The sequence below is a fragment of the Phyllostomus hastatus genome, unplaced genomic scaffold (assembly GCF_019186645.2).
Source record: "Phyllostomus hastatus isolate PE091 unplaced genomic scaffold, TTU_PhHast_1.1 phas_scaffold_46, whole genome shotgun sequence".
NCBI lineage: Eukaryota > Metazoa > Chordata > Mammalia > Chiroptera > Phyllostomidae > Phyllostomus > Phyllostomus hastatus.
Genome location: NW_025334032.1, coordinates 6,594,905 through 6,610,098, shown reverse-complemented (window position 1 = coordinate 6,610,098; position 15,194 = coordinate 6,594,905). Strand labels below are relative to the sequence as shown.

Here is a 15,194-nt window from a genome sequence, read left to right as displayed (position 1 = left end):
CTCTGATGTTTGATCCGAATTAAAGCCCCAGGAAGGGAGAGGCATTGAAATCCACTTTCCTTTTTCTCTATTCTAGGCAGTTTTCTGCCTTACACTATTAGAAATAAATCTATAAATTAGAGATGTGAGCAGAGGTAGAGAATTGGAAAACAAAGGTGTGGGATGTGATGGCCCATGTGGGATTACCTTGAGAAAGAAAGGGCAGTCAGAGCTATTTTGGGTTTGACACAAGTCAAGGCAAAGATCAATGGTTTTATTGGTCTTGATTTATAATGTCAAGTTTAGCTAGCTAAAAGATGGTATAGAAAGAATTACTGTATAAGATACTTGAATTTCATGAGTTACTTTAAAAATTTTCTCTAAGCCAATATTTCTCAACTTTGCTATTACTGACTTTAGGGCTCAATTTTTTTTTCTTATGGAGAGCTGACCTGTGCACTGTAGGATGCTTAGCAGCATCCTTGGCCTCCTTTTACTAGCTGCCAGTAGGACACCCTCAGTTGTCACAACCTGAAATATTTCCAGCAAAATCACCCTCTTGAGAAGCACTGCTCTGAACTCTTGCTCCTCAGCATTACCTGGGAACTTACTAGAAATTTAGTGTTTCACATCCTACCCCAGGGCTGCTGAACCAGAATCTTTCTTTAACAAGGTCCAAAAGTAACCCCCATTAATGTTTAAAAAGCCCTAAGGAATTAGTTTGAATTGATGTGAAGAAAGATATAGTGATATTTAGCTGTTTTCAAAAATTTGATAAGAATCTGGACATTTTGATGATGCATTTAAATGGAATGGAGGTGGGAGGGTCCAACTTATGTTTGGCTCAGTCCTCATGATAGCATGCGCCTGTCACCCCTTGGTGACTCTCCTATAGCTCACAGGCAGAAAATCAAACAATGTAAAAAGACAGTGACAATGGCAACTCACTGGGGAGCTTCTGCTTTCTAGAAAATAGTTTATACCCAGGCAGAAATGGTCTTCTGAGACCCACTAAAATAATGAATTACATGAGTGACCAAAATCAGGATTCCTTGAAATGATTAACCCAGCACTAGCCCATTATTATTGGATAAGTAGTGGCTCTCAGCATTTCTGAGAAAAGGTTAAGTAGGAATGTCATCCTTGTTTGAAAACCACAAATTACCACTGGCATCTGTTGATTTGAGATCTTCTTTGCCACAAAGCCTCATATGAAAAAGACCCAAGCATTTAGGGCAGTGTTATCCAAATACACCATGTATATTCTGACTACTTTATCCAGATTGGGCAGAGGGTCCTGCTATATGACATTTTCTTCAGCAGGAACATCTATGGAAAAAATCCATTGTAGGATAGACAATAGAATTCAAGCCTCATCTAGCTTTCAGCCTATGATTATAGGTAATAGCTGCAAAAGCAGTCCTCACCTCCTCAGAAGAAACTGTCATGGTGGTACTAGAAGCTATTAGGATGGGCAGAGCTACAGTATCACACTCTCAAAATCCAGTGGCATCATGGAATTAAAGTTATTTATCATTCACTTAACTGTTGTGGACAGGGGTTCACATTATAGAGGTGACTGTCCTCCATATAGTTACCCAGGCTGGCAGAGCCTCTGCCATCATTAGTGTACAGTTCCCCAAAGTCGCCTGGTCATCCCCGTCATCTCTATCACAGCCAGCTGGAAGTGGAAACCAAGTGGTGGAGCATGTCTAGGTTTATAACCAAACTTCCAAGATGGGGCACTCTCACTTCTACCCATATGCTGTAGACTGGAAGTCAGTCACATGACCACACATAACTGCAGGGGAGGCTGGGAAATGCATTCTGGCTGTGTGCCCAACAAGAACAGAAAGCTGGTGAACAATTAGGAGACTGAAGATGAGAGATCTCCAGTGGCCCATCAGAGACAGTTGTTTATGGTCTGCTCCTGTTTCTGCTACATTTGCCAAAGTCAGTCAGTACTTGGGGTTCTTGATGTGTAATTACTTTTATATGGCTGAGTTTTCAAGATTGATGGCTGCCTTTATCTTTTAGGCATAACAATTGTCCAGATAACCACTCTGTTATATCAGCTAAGGGACTGTATTATAGTAAAGAAAAAGAAAGGAAAGGAAGGACCTTTGAAGAGGTCCAAATTTCTAGGTAGAATTAAGAAAAATTTACTAGATAATAAAATTGATATAACATATTACTGTGAGCTAATTTCATAGGAACAATGGTTGTTTTTTAAGAGCTGAAGAAGTCTTCCATAATTATCTAATTTACTGCATCCCTTGTGTAAATTTAGTAACAAAATTGTGCAATATAATTGCTACCTAATCAGAGTTAGGCTCTTGCATCATTGATTGTCTTGTTTTGCTTCCTTAGGGTTTAAATGCAGTCTTTGACATCTTGGTGATAGGCAAATTAAATGTTCTGGAAATTGTCCAGAAGGTACTACATAAGGACAAGTTATTAGAGGTAAGTATATACTTTTGTCTCCAGCTCCAACATGGAAAATGTCAAGTACAGCTGATTTGAAATGCCATTTTCAAAGTATTTTTTGCTATTTTGAATTCTAAAATAGCCAGCCTTTTGAAGCACAGTGTCAACACAGTTCATGTAGAATTGCTGCACATTTGTACCTGGCTTACTGACATTTTTATTTGAAAATCTGTGACATCAGGGGCTTTGCGGTGTCTTTTCAGAACATTGGCATGCTCAGAAATGGGGGCCTCCTCTTTAGAATGACCCTCCTGGCCTTGGGGGGAGCAGGAGTGCTCTATATGCGCTGGAAAATCATGGGCACTGGACCGCCACCATTCACCGAGGTGGACAACCCTGCCTCCTTTGCTGACAGCACGTTGGTCAGGGTGAGTTCTGGGTCTGTCTGCAAAATTCCCAGGTCCTTCTTCTCTCTTCTTCATTTCATTCCCAGCACACCCACAAAATCCCTAATAAGTGGAACATCTTTGTGTTTGTTTACTATCAGGAAGGATATTCTAGGATGAAACCAGGCTTTTGTTAGGGGTTGAGCAGGTAGAAATCCCTTGCATTTCCATTCTAATGAAAATTAAGAAGTGGTTCCTTCTAACGTCAGATTTCTTGCCAGCCTTGTTAGTGTCTCCTAAGCCCATGACATTTATTTTAAAGGAGATTGACATGGCAGGGTTAATATAAAATATAGCAGTATCACTGGTGTCTGTAAAAGTCTAATGTATTAAGACTATTGCAAAGGTTTGCTTTTTCTGAAAGCAAGGGTGTCAATTCTTAATAGGTCATTTCATAGAGACAGAAACCAAGGGAACCACTGTAGAATCCTATTCTTAAGTTGTTAAGCATATAGGTGACCTCTGGGCCTCAGCTTTCCTGGGTCACAGACTTTGGGCATCACTAAGTAAATCAACATAGTTTGCCCAGAAATATGACAACGGTATAGCAGTTCGGTGACTATGCTGCATTTTCCTCATTTAAAATCTGAATGTATTTAATATCTTGCATATTATAACCACAGTTCATTGTAGAACATGTCAACATTTTATTTTATACAACTGCTTTCCTTGAACAGAAGCATACAGATGCCACAGAAGTGAATTTAAGAATATACATATTCACTTTTTATGTCAAATAAATGTTTGTTTTCCTTTTGACTGACAGGCCATAAATTATAATTACTACTATTCATTGAATGCCTGGCTGCTGCTGTGCCCCTGGTGGCTGTGTTTTGATTGGTCGATGGGCTGCATCCCTCTCATTAAGTCAGTTGGTGACTGGAGGGTAATTGCACTAGCAGCACTCTGGTTCTGCCTAATTGGCCTAATATACCAAGCCCTATGCTCTGAAGACAGTCACAAGAGAAGGTAAGAGACAATGCTGAATTTTAACTTCCACACTGGGTTGAGTCAGGAGCATTTTGCTAAATTCAGCACTGATCATTTTAACAATTTTGTGGAAGTAATGTCTAAGGACATTGATTTCCAACACATATTTATGACTAGGATGAGTTTGTCCATCTGGAATCCATCCCTGGCTTCAACTAGTGGGGAGTGAACCTGGAGAAGAGGGGTATGGATGACTCCTTTATATCCCCCTCCTTTTCCTGAAGTAGCATTTTGAGACCCTTTCCTCAGTAGGTGGTAAAGAGTAATTTATGGTCAGAACAGAGAGTGTAATTGATGTGTGTTGTGCCCATTATTTCACAATTCTCCTTCAGAAAACCTTGGTGGATGCTATAGTGGTTCCTTCTGTTGTTTGGTATGAAATAAACTGCTGCCCCAAAGAGACTATTCTTTCTCACCAAAGAAAAGAGGGAAAAAGTGTTATTGAGAAAATAATTGGAGGAAAAAACAAATATTTCATGAGAAAGAAAGCTAAGACAATTTCCTTTATGCATAAGTATTTATGGAATTAGATTAGTAGTTTCTCAAATTAAGTTTCAAGTTTACCTGTGTTTTAAATTGTTTCATAATTCTAAAGGACAACAAAATTTGTCCCACTTCATTTACACATGGGCAGTTACATTTTATTTTTAAAGAACTGTAGGCACAGGGTCCAGGAAGGAGGCACCACACCTGATCTGGTTTCCCAGTTCCTTCTCTTATATTACATGGGAAATTAGAAATGATAGCCTAGTTCCAGCAGTGTTTCATTGCTCAGCTTCCTTCTCATTGACTGAAATTTGTGCTCTTGTAACTTCCAAAAAGATATTAGTTTATTTTAGATCTTGTAAAGATCTAGTTTAAACTAGTTAAGCATTATTATACCTGTTCAGTTTGTGGGGGTTTTTTCCCCCTATGAAAACTGTATTAGATTAATTGGGACCAGTATCCACTGAGCTATTCAGTACCTAATGGTTTGAGGTGAGTTGGTAGTAGATAAATTAATAAGGCCTCACAAATGTAGTCATCCTAACGTTATGATATGAATTGTGTGACTTGTGAATTTTATCCTTATGTCTGATGCTGAGTGCTTTTCAGTAAGATTTTTATGTCTTATCCTAATACTGTCAGGCTAAACTCTTTCTACTGATGACACATTTTGTTGATGCCTGTTCTCAATTGATGTTGTGGGGGAAAAAGGGCTTTTATTATTATTTTAATGTTAAGTAACATATTTTTCTTGAGAAGTCTAAAATAGATATATTAAGTATTGTACTTCTCATTTTCCAGGGTCCTAACGTTGGGCCTGGGATTCCTCATTATCCCATTTCTTCCTGCAAGTAACTTGTTCTTCCGAGTGGGCTTTGTGGTGGCCGAGAGAGTTCTCTACCTCCCCAGTGCTGGGTACTGCATACTGCTGACTTTCGGGTTTGGAGCTCTCAGTAAACATACTAAGAAAAAGGTACTGGCCAAGAGTGGTTTTGTTCATAACCAAGGTGGTTGGATGGAATTTCCTCATGATGTTTACCGTGTCTCTCTATTCTTAAGAAACTAATCACTGCTCTCGTACTGGGAATTATGTTCATAAACACGCTGAGGTGCATGATCCGCAGCGGCGAGTGGAGGAATGAAGAGAAGCTTTTTCAAAGTGCCCTGTCTGTGTGTCCTCTCAATGCTAAGGTGTGTTGGCTGCCATGTTTTTTAGAAAGACATTACTAGGAAATGTTTTAAGTTCAACAGTTGAATAAGAATATTTGCCTTCATACAAGAATCTAGCATAAGATTTGAGTTTGATGTTATTTTGATAAAATTTATTAAAATTCCACTTAGGCAAAATAATACAAAGAAATTATTAAAACCGGACAATGTCAGTGAAACAGGATTACTTAAATAAGATTTTACTCATCCAGTTGGTCCAATCACCCTTCATAGAACATAGTAGGTATTCAAGAAATATCAGCTTTCTTAGGTTCATTTTAGGTTTTTGGTTGTCACATTAAATAACAAAAATAACAAGAAGGGAATGTTACTTGCTCACATGGGATACCAATAAGTTAGGGTAAACGATTTTCTGTGAACATAGATCATTATTATTACTCAGTAATGATTCATTCTCTCTTGGATCATTCAAGTTCAAGCTTCCTAGGATGCTCCAAATGAGATCCTCAAAGGGTAAAAAAAAAAAAAGAGCTCTCTGGAGTTTGATCTCATTTTTACATTCTGTATTTAAGAAAAAGCAATGATTTCAGGTAAAATTATATGATCAAATCTAATGAATAGTTGGTGTCTTATTGTGACCTTGAAGTGAACAGTCATATAAAAGGTCCTGACTTCTTGTCTTTTTCTTGGATTAAAAAACCTTGCTCATGTTTTATAGTTAAGAGATTTAGGTAAAAGAGTGAATTGCTTCAAACTTTTATCATTCATTTGATTTGCTGGCCTACCCATTTATTTTATGCTACTGAAAATAAATTGCCTATAATTTAATTTTATTAATGTTAATAGATTTGCTTTATTTTTACTTTTCTGTTTCAGTAGAAGTACTCTCCCTCCTAGCTCTTCCATATAAGGAACTGAAATTTCTTTGGTAATGGCTCTATAGTTAATCTTCATTATCTTCTTTCTAAGGTTTTTAGAGAAAGGCATATATATATATGTTAATATATATTAATATATATGTTAATATATTATTAATATATTAGGCATATATTAATATATATATATTAATTTTCCAAGTGGGAGAAACCGAGGCATAGAAAAATGGAACTGACATTATTTAGCTTAGTAACCTAGGTACTAGATAGAGACCTGGTATGATGGAGTGCCCAGGTTACTCTAGTAAATGGGGGAGGAGGAGATGGGACATATGTTATTTTAAGCCTATCTGTCTTTTCTAATAGCACGACTTCATGTGTTGTAGGCTAGAAAATACAGAGTGTACACATATGGGTGTGCATACAGTTTTTATATGGCAGTGTGTGTAGTTTTCTTTCTTTAATTTAAAATATACATACTTATAAGACCTCATCTTCAAAATGGTCTTTTCTTCTTTTCTAAAGTATATTTTATTGATTATATTATTACATTTCTCCCAATTTTTCCCCTTTTGGCCCCCTCTGCCTGGCACCCCTTTTTCCCTCCAGCAGTCCCCCACTTAGTTCATGTCCATGGGTTGTACATATAAGTTCTTTGGCTTCTCCATTTCCTATACTGTTCTTAACATCCCCCTGTCTATCTTGTACCTCCCAGTTATGCTTTTTAATCTGTGCACCTGTTCTCCCATTTGTTACCTTCCTCCTCCCAGCTGATAACCCTCCAAATGACCTCCATACTTATTATTATGTTCCTGTTCTGGTCATTTGCTTAGTTATTTGCTTTTTAAATTTTTTTTAAGGTTCAGTTGTTGATAGTTGTGAATTTCTTGCCATTTTAATGTTCATAGTTTTGATCTTCCTTTTCTTAAATAAGTTCCTTTAACATTTCATGTAATAATGGCTTGGTGACAAACTCCTTTAGCTTTACCTGGTCTGGGAAGCTTTTTATCTGTCCATTTATTCTAAATGATAGCTTTGCTGGATAGAGTAATCTGGGTTGTAGGTCCTTGCTTTTCATCACTATGAATATTTCTTGCCAGTCCCTTCTTGCCTGTAAAGTTTCTTTTGAGAAATCAGCGGATAGTCTTATGGGTACTCCTTTGTAGGTAACTCTCTGGTTTTCTCTTGCTGCTTTCAAGATTCTCTCTTTATCTTTAACCTTTGGCATTTTAGTTATGGTTTGTCTTGGTGTGTTCCTCTTTGGGTCCAACCTGTTTGGGACTCTTTACTTCCTGGACTTGTATGTCTCTTTCCTTTTCCGAATTAGGGAAGTTTTCTTTCATTATTTTTTCAAATAAGTTTTCAATTTCTTGCTCCTCCTCTTCTACTTCTGGCACCTCTATGATTCAGATGTTGGCATGTTTGGAGATGTCACAGAGTCTTCTTATACTATTGTTATTTTTTTGATTTCTTGTTTCTTCTTCTTTTTAAAAAAATTTACAATTGTTCAGTTATAGTTGTCCCGGCTTTTTCCCTATTGCTCAACCCTACACCATCCCCACCCACTCCCACAGTCAGTCCCCCACATTGTACATGTCAATGAATTCTCTATTTGTGTTCCTTTGTTTCCCCTTCCTCTTCTTTCCCGCATTATCTCCTTACCCGCTCCCCGCTGATCACTGTCTGTTCTTTATTTCCAAGTTTCTGGTACGACTTTGCTCATTTGTTTGTTTTGTTGATTAGGTTCCACTTAAAGACATATGGTATTTTTCTGTCACTGCCTGGCTTATTTCACTTAGCTTAATGTTCTTCAGTTCCATCCATGCTGTCACGAAGGGTAGGAGTTCCTTCTGTCTGCTGTGTAGTATTCCATTGTGTAAATGTACCATGGTTTTTTGATCCACTCATTTACCGATGGGCACTTAGGCTGTTTCTAGCTCTTGGCTGTTGTAAAGAATGCTGCTGTGAACACTGGGGTGTATGAGTTCTTTTGAATTGCTGTTTCAGGATTCTTAGAGTATAGTCCTAGCACTGGGATTGCTGGATTGAAACACAGTTCCATTTTTAGTTTTCTGAGGAAATTCCATAATGTTTTCCAAAGTGGGTGCACCAGTCTGCATTCCCAACAGCAGTGTACTAGGGTTCCCTTTTCTCCACTTTCCTCTCCAGCAGTTGTTTGTTGATTTGTTTATGATGGCCACTGTGACCGGTGTGAAGTGGTATTTCATTGTGGTTTTAATTTGTATCTCTCTAATGGCTGGTGATGTTGAGAATTTTTTCATAGATCTGTGGGCCCTCTGTCCTCTTTGGAGAAGTGTCTGTTCAGGTCCTTTGCCCATTTTTTAATTGGATTGCTTGTCTTCCTGGTGTGGAGTCATGTGAGTTCTTTATATATTTTGAACATCAAACCTTTATCCTGGGCAAACATGTTTTCCTATACAGTTGGTTCCCTTTCCATTTTGTTGATGTTTTCTTTAGCCATGAAGAAGTTTTTAGTTTGATGTAGTCCATTTGTTTATTCTTTCTTTTATATTCCTTGCCGTAGGGGATGTGCTGATGAAAATATTGCTGTGTGGAATATCTGAAATTATCCTGTCTATGTTTTTCTCTAGGACTTTTATGGTGTCAGGACTTATACCTAAGTTTTTTATCCATCTTGAGTTTTTTGTGTATCATGTCAGTGAGCGGTCTAGTTTCATTTTTTTGCATGTACTTGTCCAGATCTCCCAACACCATTTGTTGAATAGACAATTTTTACTCCATTTTATGCTTCTTCCCCCTTTGTCAAATATTAAGAGACCATATCGACAGGGGTTTATTTTTGGGCTCTCTAATCTGTTCCATTTTTCTATGTGTCTGTTCTTGTGCCAGTATGAGGCTGTTTTGTTTACAGTGGCTTTGTAATGTAGTTTGATATCAGGTATTGTGATGCCTCCTACTTTGTTGTTCTTTCTTAAATTTGCCAAGGCTATTCAGGGTCATTTATGGCTCCATGTAAGTTTTTGAAATGTTTGTACTAGATCTATGAAATATGTCATTGGCATTTTTATAAGGATTACATTGAATCTATAGATTGCTTTGGGTAGCATGGACATTTTGATGATGTTAATTCTTCCAGTTCATGAACACGGTATATGCTTCCATTTATTCGTGTCTTCCTTAATTTCTTTCTTCGGTGTTTTGTAGTTTTCTGAGTTAAGGTCTTTTACTTCCTCCATTAAGTTTATTCCTGAGTGTTTTATTTTTCTTGTTGCTATAGGAAATGGGATTTTTTCCTAATTTCTGTTTCTGATATTTCATTGTTGGTGTACAAAAATGCCTTCTATTTCTGAATGTTGGTTTTGTATCCAGCCCTTTTGCCACATTCATTCATTACCTTGAATATTTTTTTGGTGGAGCCTATAGGGTTTTCTATGTACAGTATTATGTCTTCTGCAAACAGTGGCAGTTTTGCTTCCTCCTTTCCAATTTGGATGCCTTTTATTTCTTTTTCTTGTCTGACTGCTGTGTCTAGAATTTCCAAATAGTATGTTGATAGAAGTGGTGAAAGTGGACACCCTTGTCTTGTTCCTGATCTTAGTGGAAAAGCTTTTAGTTTTCAACCATTGGATATGATGTTGGCTCTAGGTTTCTCATATATGGCCTTTATTGTGTTGAGGTATGCTCTCTCTATTCCTACTTTGCTGGGTGTTTTTATCATGAATAGGCTGGATGTTTTTATCATGAATAGGTGCTGTGCTTTACCAAATGCTTTTTCAGCATCTATTGATATGACATGTGGTTTCTGTCTTTTGTATTTTTTATGTGGTATATTATATTTATTGATTTATGAATACCATCCTTGTATCCCTGGGATGAACCCCATTTGATCATGGTGTATGATCTTTTTAATATATTGCTGGATCCGGTTTGCCAGTATGTTGTTGAGCATCTATATTCATCAGTGATATTGGCCTCTAGTATTCTTTTTTTTTGTCGTGTCTTTATCTGGTTTTTGAATGAGGATAATACTGGCCTCATAAAAAGAGTTTGAGAGTCTTTCTTCTTCTTGGATTTTTTGGAATAGTTTAAGAAGAATTAGGGTTAGCTGTTTTCTAAATGTTTGATAAAATTCTTCTGTGCATTGGTCTGGTCCAGGATTTTTGTGTGTCAGGAGTTTTTTTTACTACTGCTTCAATTTCAGTAGCTGATATTGGTCCTTCAGGCTTTCTGCTTCTTCTTGACTCAGTTTTGGAGGATTATATGTTTCTAGAAATTTGTCCATTTCACCCAGATTTTCAAATGTCTTGGCTTATAATTCAAGTAATTTGTTCATAGTAATTTTATACAACCCTTTGTATTTCTGTGGTATCAGTTGTAATTTTGCCTCTTTTGTTTGGGTCCTCTCCCTTTTTTTCTTTATGAGTGTGGTTAAAGGCTTATCAATTTTTTTATCTTTTCAAAGAACCAGCTCCTGGATTTACTGATCCTTTGGATTGTTATTTCAATCTCTATGTCATTTAGTTCTGCTCTGATTTTGATTATTCCTTCCTTCTACTTGCTCTGGGTTTTGTTTGTTGTTGTTCCTCTAGTTTTTGTAGATGTAGGGTTAGGTCGTTTATTTGAAATTTTTCTATCTTTTTTAGTTAGTCTGTATTTTTGTGAACTTTCCTCTCAGGACTCTGCTGTGTCCCATAGATTTGGGGTTGTTGTGTGTTCATTTTATTTTGTTTCCAGAAACTTTTTGATTTCTTCCTTGATCTCATTATTAACCCATTCATCGTTTAATAACATGGTATTCAGTCTCCATGTATTTGACTGATTTTGAGTTTTTCTCTTGAGGTTGGTTTCTAGCCCTTGTGATACAAGAAAATGCTTGATATGATTTGAATTTTTTGAGGCTTGTTTTGTGTCCTATCATGTGGTCTATCTTTGAAAATAGTCCATGTGTATTTGAAAAGAATGTGTATTTTGCTTATTTGGGTGAAAGGTTCCATATATATCAGTTAAGGCCATTTGATCAAGCCTGTTGTTCAGTGCCACAATGTCCTTATTGATTCTTTGTTTGGAAGATTTGTCCATTGTTGACAGTGGGGTGTTAAAATCCCGTAATATAAGTGTGTTGCTGTCCATATCTTCCTTGATGTCCTTCAAGATTTTCTTTATATATTTGGGTGTTCCTATATTGGGTGCATATATGTTTACAATGTTCATAGTTTCCTGATGGTTTCTTTGCTTTGGAATTATAAATGGCCTTCATTGTTTCTTTTTATGGTCTTTGTTTTGAAATTTGTTTTGTCTTATATAAGTATTGCTACACCAACTTTTTCTTCCTGTGTATTTGCTTGGAATATTTTTTCCCAACTCTTCAATTTCAATCTGTATAGATCTTTTGTTTTGAGGTGGGTCTCTTGTAGGCAGAATATTTATGGGTCATGTTTTCTTATCTGTTCAGCTACCATATGTCTTTTGATTGGAGCATTTAATCCATTTACATTTAAGGTTACTACTGAGAGGTACTTATTCATTTCCAATTTCCCTTTTATACCTGTGTTTCTCTCTCTCTCTCACTCTATACCTTCATTTCTTAGAGCAGTCCCTTCAGCATGTCTTGCAATGCTGTTTTTGTGGAGTATTCTTTTAAACTTCTTTTGTCTGAAGAACTCCTTATTTCACCTTCTGTTTTATTTATTTATTTTATTTTATTTTATTTTTTTATTTTTTGGAAGATTTTGTTTCTTTTTAGAGAAAGGGGAAGGAAGCAAGAAAGAAAGGGAGAGAATTATCAATGTGTGGTTGCCTGTTGTACACCTTCTACTGTGGACCCAGCCCACAACCCAGGCATGTGACCTTACTGGGAATCTAACTGGTGACCCTTTGGTTCGCAGCCCTCATTGAATCCACTGAGCTACAACAGGCAGGGCTCACCTTCTGTTTTAAATGACAGCCTTGCTGGGTAGACTAGTCTTGGTTGGAGGCCTTTGATTTTCATTACTTGGAATATTTCTTGCCATTCCCTTCTGACTTGTAGTGTTTCTGTTGAGAAATCAGCTGCTAGGCTTATGAGGGCTCCCTTGTATGTTACTAGCTCTTTCTCCCTTACTGCTTTTAATATTCCCTCTTTGTTTTTAAAATTTGTCATTTTAATTATGATGTATTGGAGTAGATCTCTTTGGGTCATCTTAATTGGGACCCTCTGTGCTTCTTGAACTTGCATGGTTTTCCCCTCTCCAGGTTAGGAAAATTCTCTGTCATTTTTTGCAAACAGGTATTCTATCCTTTGCTCCATTTCTTCTCTTTCTAGTATTCCAATGATTTGAATGTTGTTATGTTACATATTGTCCTGAAGTTCCCTTAAGTTATCCTAATACTTTTTGAGTCTTTTTTCATGTTGTTGCCCTTCCTGGGTATTTCTTTCTACCTTCTCTTCCAGCTCACTAATTGTCTGCTTCATTCAGCTTGCTTGTAATTCTTCCCAGTGTATTTTTTTATTTCAGAATAAAAAAATTTATTTCAGAATTTTTTTATTTCAGAATATTATATTCTTCCATTCTTTCTGGATCTTGTTTTTAGTTTTATTGTTAATGCTGTTGTAGTTCCCACTCACTGAGTTCCTTGAGCACCCTTATAAGCATTTTTTTTAAAATTCTATGTCTGATAGATTGCTTGCCTCATTTAGCTCTTTTACTGGGGATTCTTCCATTCCTTTCAATTGGGGGTTCTTTCTTTGTCTCCCCATTTTAGGTTACTCTTTTGGTTTATTTCTGTGTCTCAGGGTACTCTGCCTTATTCATGGGGTGAACTTCTGTGGCAGGAGTTCTGTGGGACTCAATGATATAGTCTCTTTGATCTCCCTCTCTGGATGCTCTAGGGTTGCTCTTTCTTCTGTTTGTGTTGGCTTTCTTATCGTACTTGGGTTTTACATGTTGGTGGGTTCTCCCCTCCAGGGGGCTTACTGGTAGTCACAACTCCCATCTTATCTTGTATGCTATTGTACAGGTGTTTATTAATAAAGCAGTATTACCAGACAACTGAACCTATGCCAGCCAGAAGAACCCCCTACCACATCAGCAATATCAACTGCAATTAAATGAGGATTAATAAAGGTGAAGAGAGATTATGGATATGATAAGCTATGACAAAGGGAATATGAGATGACTACAAAAAGGGAAAATGTTATTGAGTGGTAAAAGGGAGGAGAATTGATAAAACAGGTATAGAATCTAAGGAAAGAAAGGAAAAGAACAAAATTTAAAAGGTATGTAAAACATGAAAGGGCAATGGAAACAATAGGGTATGAAAAGGGAAGAGTATACTAGGAGGTTTGACATAAAGTTGGAAATGTATTAGACTAATGTGATCAAAATTGCAGAAAAATCACATCAGGGTGGATAGTATAGGCAACTAAGTTTAATAAAGGTGGAATGGGGATAAGAATATTGTACAAAAGTAAAAAGTGAAAATGAGATATCTATCATAAAGAAAAATGATTTTGAGAGCATATGGGAAGCAAACTAATAAGAGTAAGGAGGAAAGCTCAGGTTGGGAGGGGGGAAAATGAAATAAAAGTCCTCATTTAACTCATCAGGGGCAGGGGGAAGGTGAAATGGAATAAGACAAGGGAAGAGTATTCTATGGGATTGAAAGTGAAAATAAATAGTGAACAAACAGGAGTCCTGTTGGAGAAGTACAGCAATAACCATGGTATTTCACTGAACTATCCACTGTTTATAAAAGAAGGAAAAGAAATAAGACTCTTATGAGAGTGGAAAAAGAATGTGAGCTGACATAAGAAAGAAGAATGCTTATGCTAGTTTAGATGGAGGAGAAATAGTGAGTTAAGGAGTAGGAACATGATGTAGTGTGAGAGAAAATAAAGTTAACAACAGTAATAAACTCAGGAAGATGGTGAAATGCATTAAGACCAGGGAAGGGTGCTGTGTGGGATTTTAAATAACAATAATATGATAAAATATATATATAATCTGAATAAAAAAGAATAAAAAGTAGAAGACCAAGAGTAGTGACTTATTTGGAATACGACTGAAGTGAAAGAAGAAAAACTAAAATGCAATATGAAAGGGGAAAAATAAACAAAAAAACTAAAAAGCATGAAAATAAGAGAAACATACAAGTTCTGCTGAAGAGCAAAGTGAAATTTGTCTGAGCTGTTGGTGTTTGCCTTCTGACTTCTTCCTGGATCAATTTCTGGTTTTCTTTCAGCTCCAGGTCTCACTGTCTTACTCTTGAAAAAAATAAAATAAGATAAAATTTGAAAAAAAAGCTCCCAGTTTTGCAGGTCTTCCCAGTTCCTGCATGCACTGGAGGGTTGGGGTCTGTTTTCCCTTTCCAAATATTTGGCAAGGACATGGGCTCAGCCTGGGCTTCAGTGGAAATGGTGCCCAGTTTCCAGCCCACACCCTCAGAGTACTGTGCTGCCTGCACCCTCTACTCTGCACAGTTGTGCTGAGCTAGTGCCAGTAAACCACTTGCTTTGCATCCCTTTGATCAATCCATGAGGTGCACTGAGTGGGAGCAAATCACCCTACAATCTTTTCTTATTGGCCTGGCAGCTTTGCACACAAGGTCCCTGCCCACTGTGCCCCTGTGCCCCTTTTGAAAAAAGTCTCTCTTGGAGCCACTGTTGCTCGGAGCCACTGCCCACCTTCCACACACTCCAGCTCTCTGGCAAGTCCAGAGTCTGAGTCACAGACACTCATGGCCCACCTCTTGTCCCACCTCTTGGTCCAGCTCCAGGTACCACCAGGATCACCCCAACTCTCTGGGACCGTCCTGGCTAGCTATAGCTGCCCCAGCTTGGGTACACCTCCAGTTGTGTGTG

The 15,194-nt window shown here is 37.4% G+C and overlaps 1 protein-coding gene across 1 annotated transcript in view; it reads left to right on the top strand.

Moving 5' to 3' along the window:
• Window positions 1-15,194, top strand: part of TMTC4 (transmembrane O-mannosyltransferase targeting cadherins 4) — an 84,067-nt gene that overhangs the window by 34,674 nt on the left and 34,199 nt on the right. Inside the window, exons 7-11 of the mRNA XM_045821769.1 lie at window positions 2,350-2,442; window positions 2,670-2,834; window positions 3,619-3,821; window positions 5,130-5,301; window positions 5,388-5,519. Coding sequence (XP_045677725.1) covers window positions 2,350-2,442; window positions 2,670-2,834; window positions 3,619-3,821; window positions 5,130-5,301; window positions 5,388-5,519 — 765 coding nt within the window. The remainder of the gene's footprint in view (window positions 1-2,349; window positions 2,443-2,669; window positions 2,835-3,618; window positions 3,822-5,129; window positions 5,302-5,387; window positions 5,520-15,194) is intronic.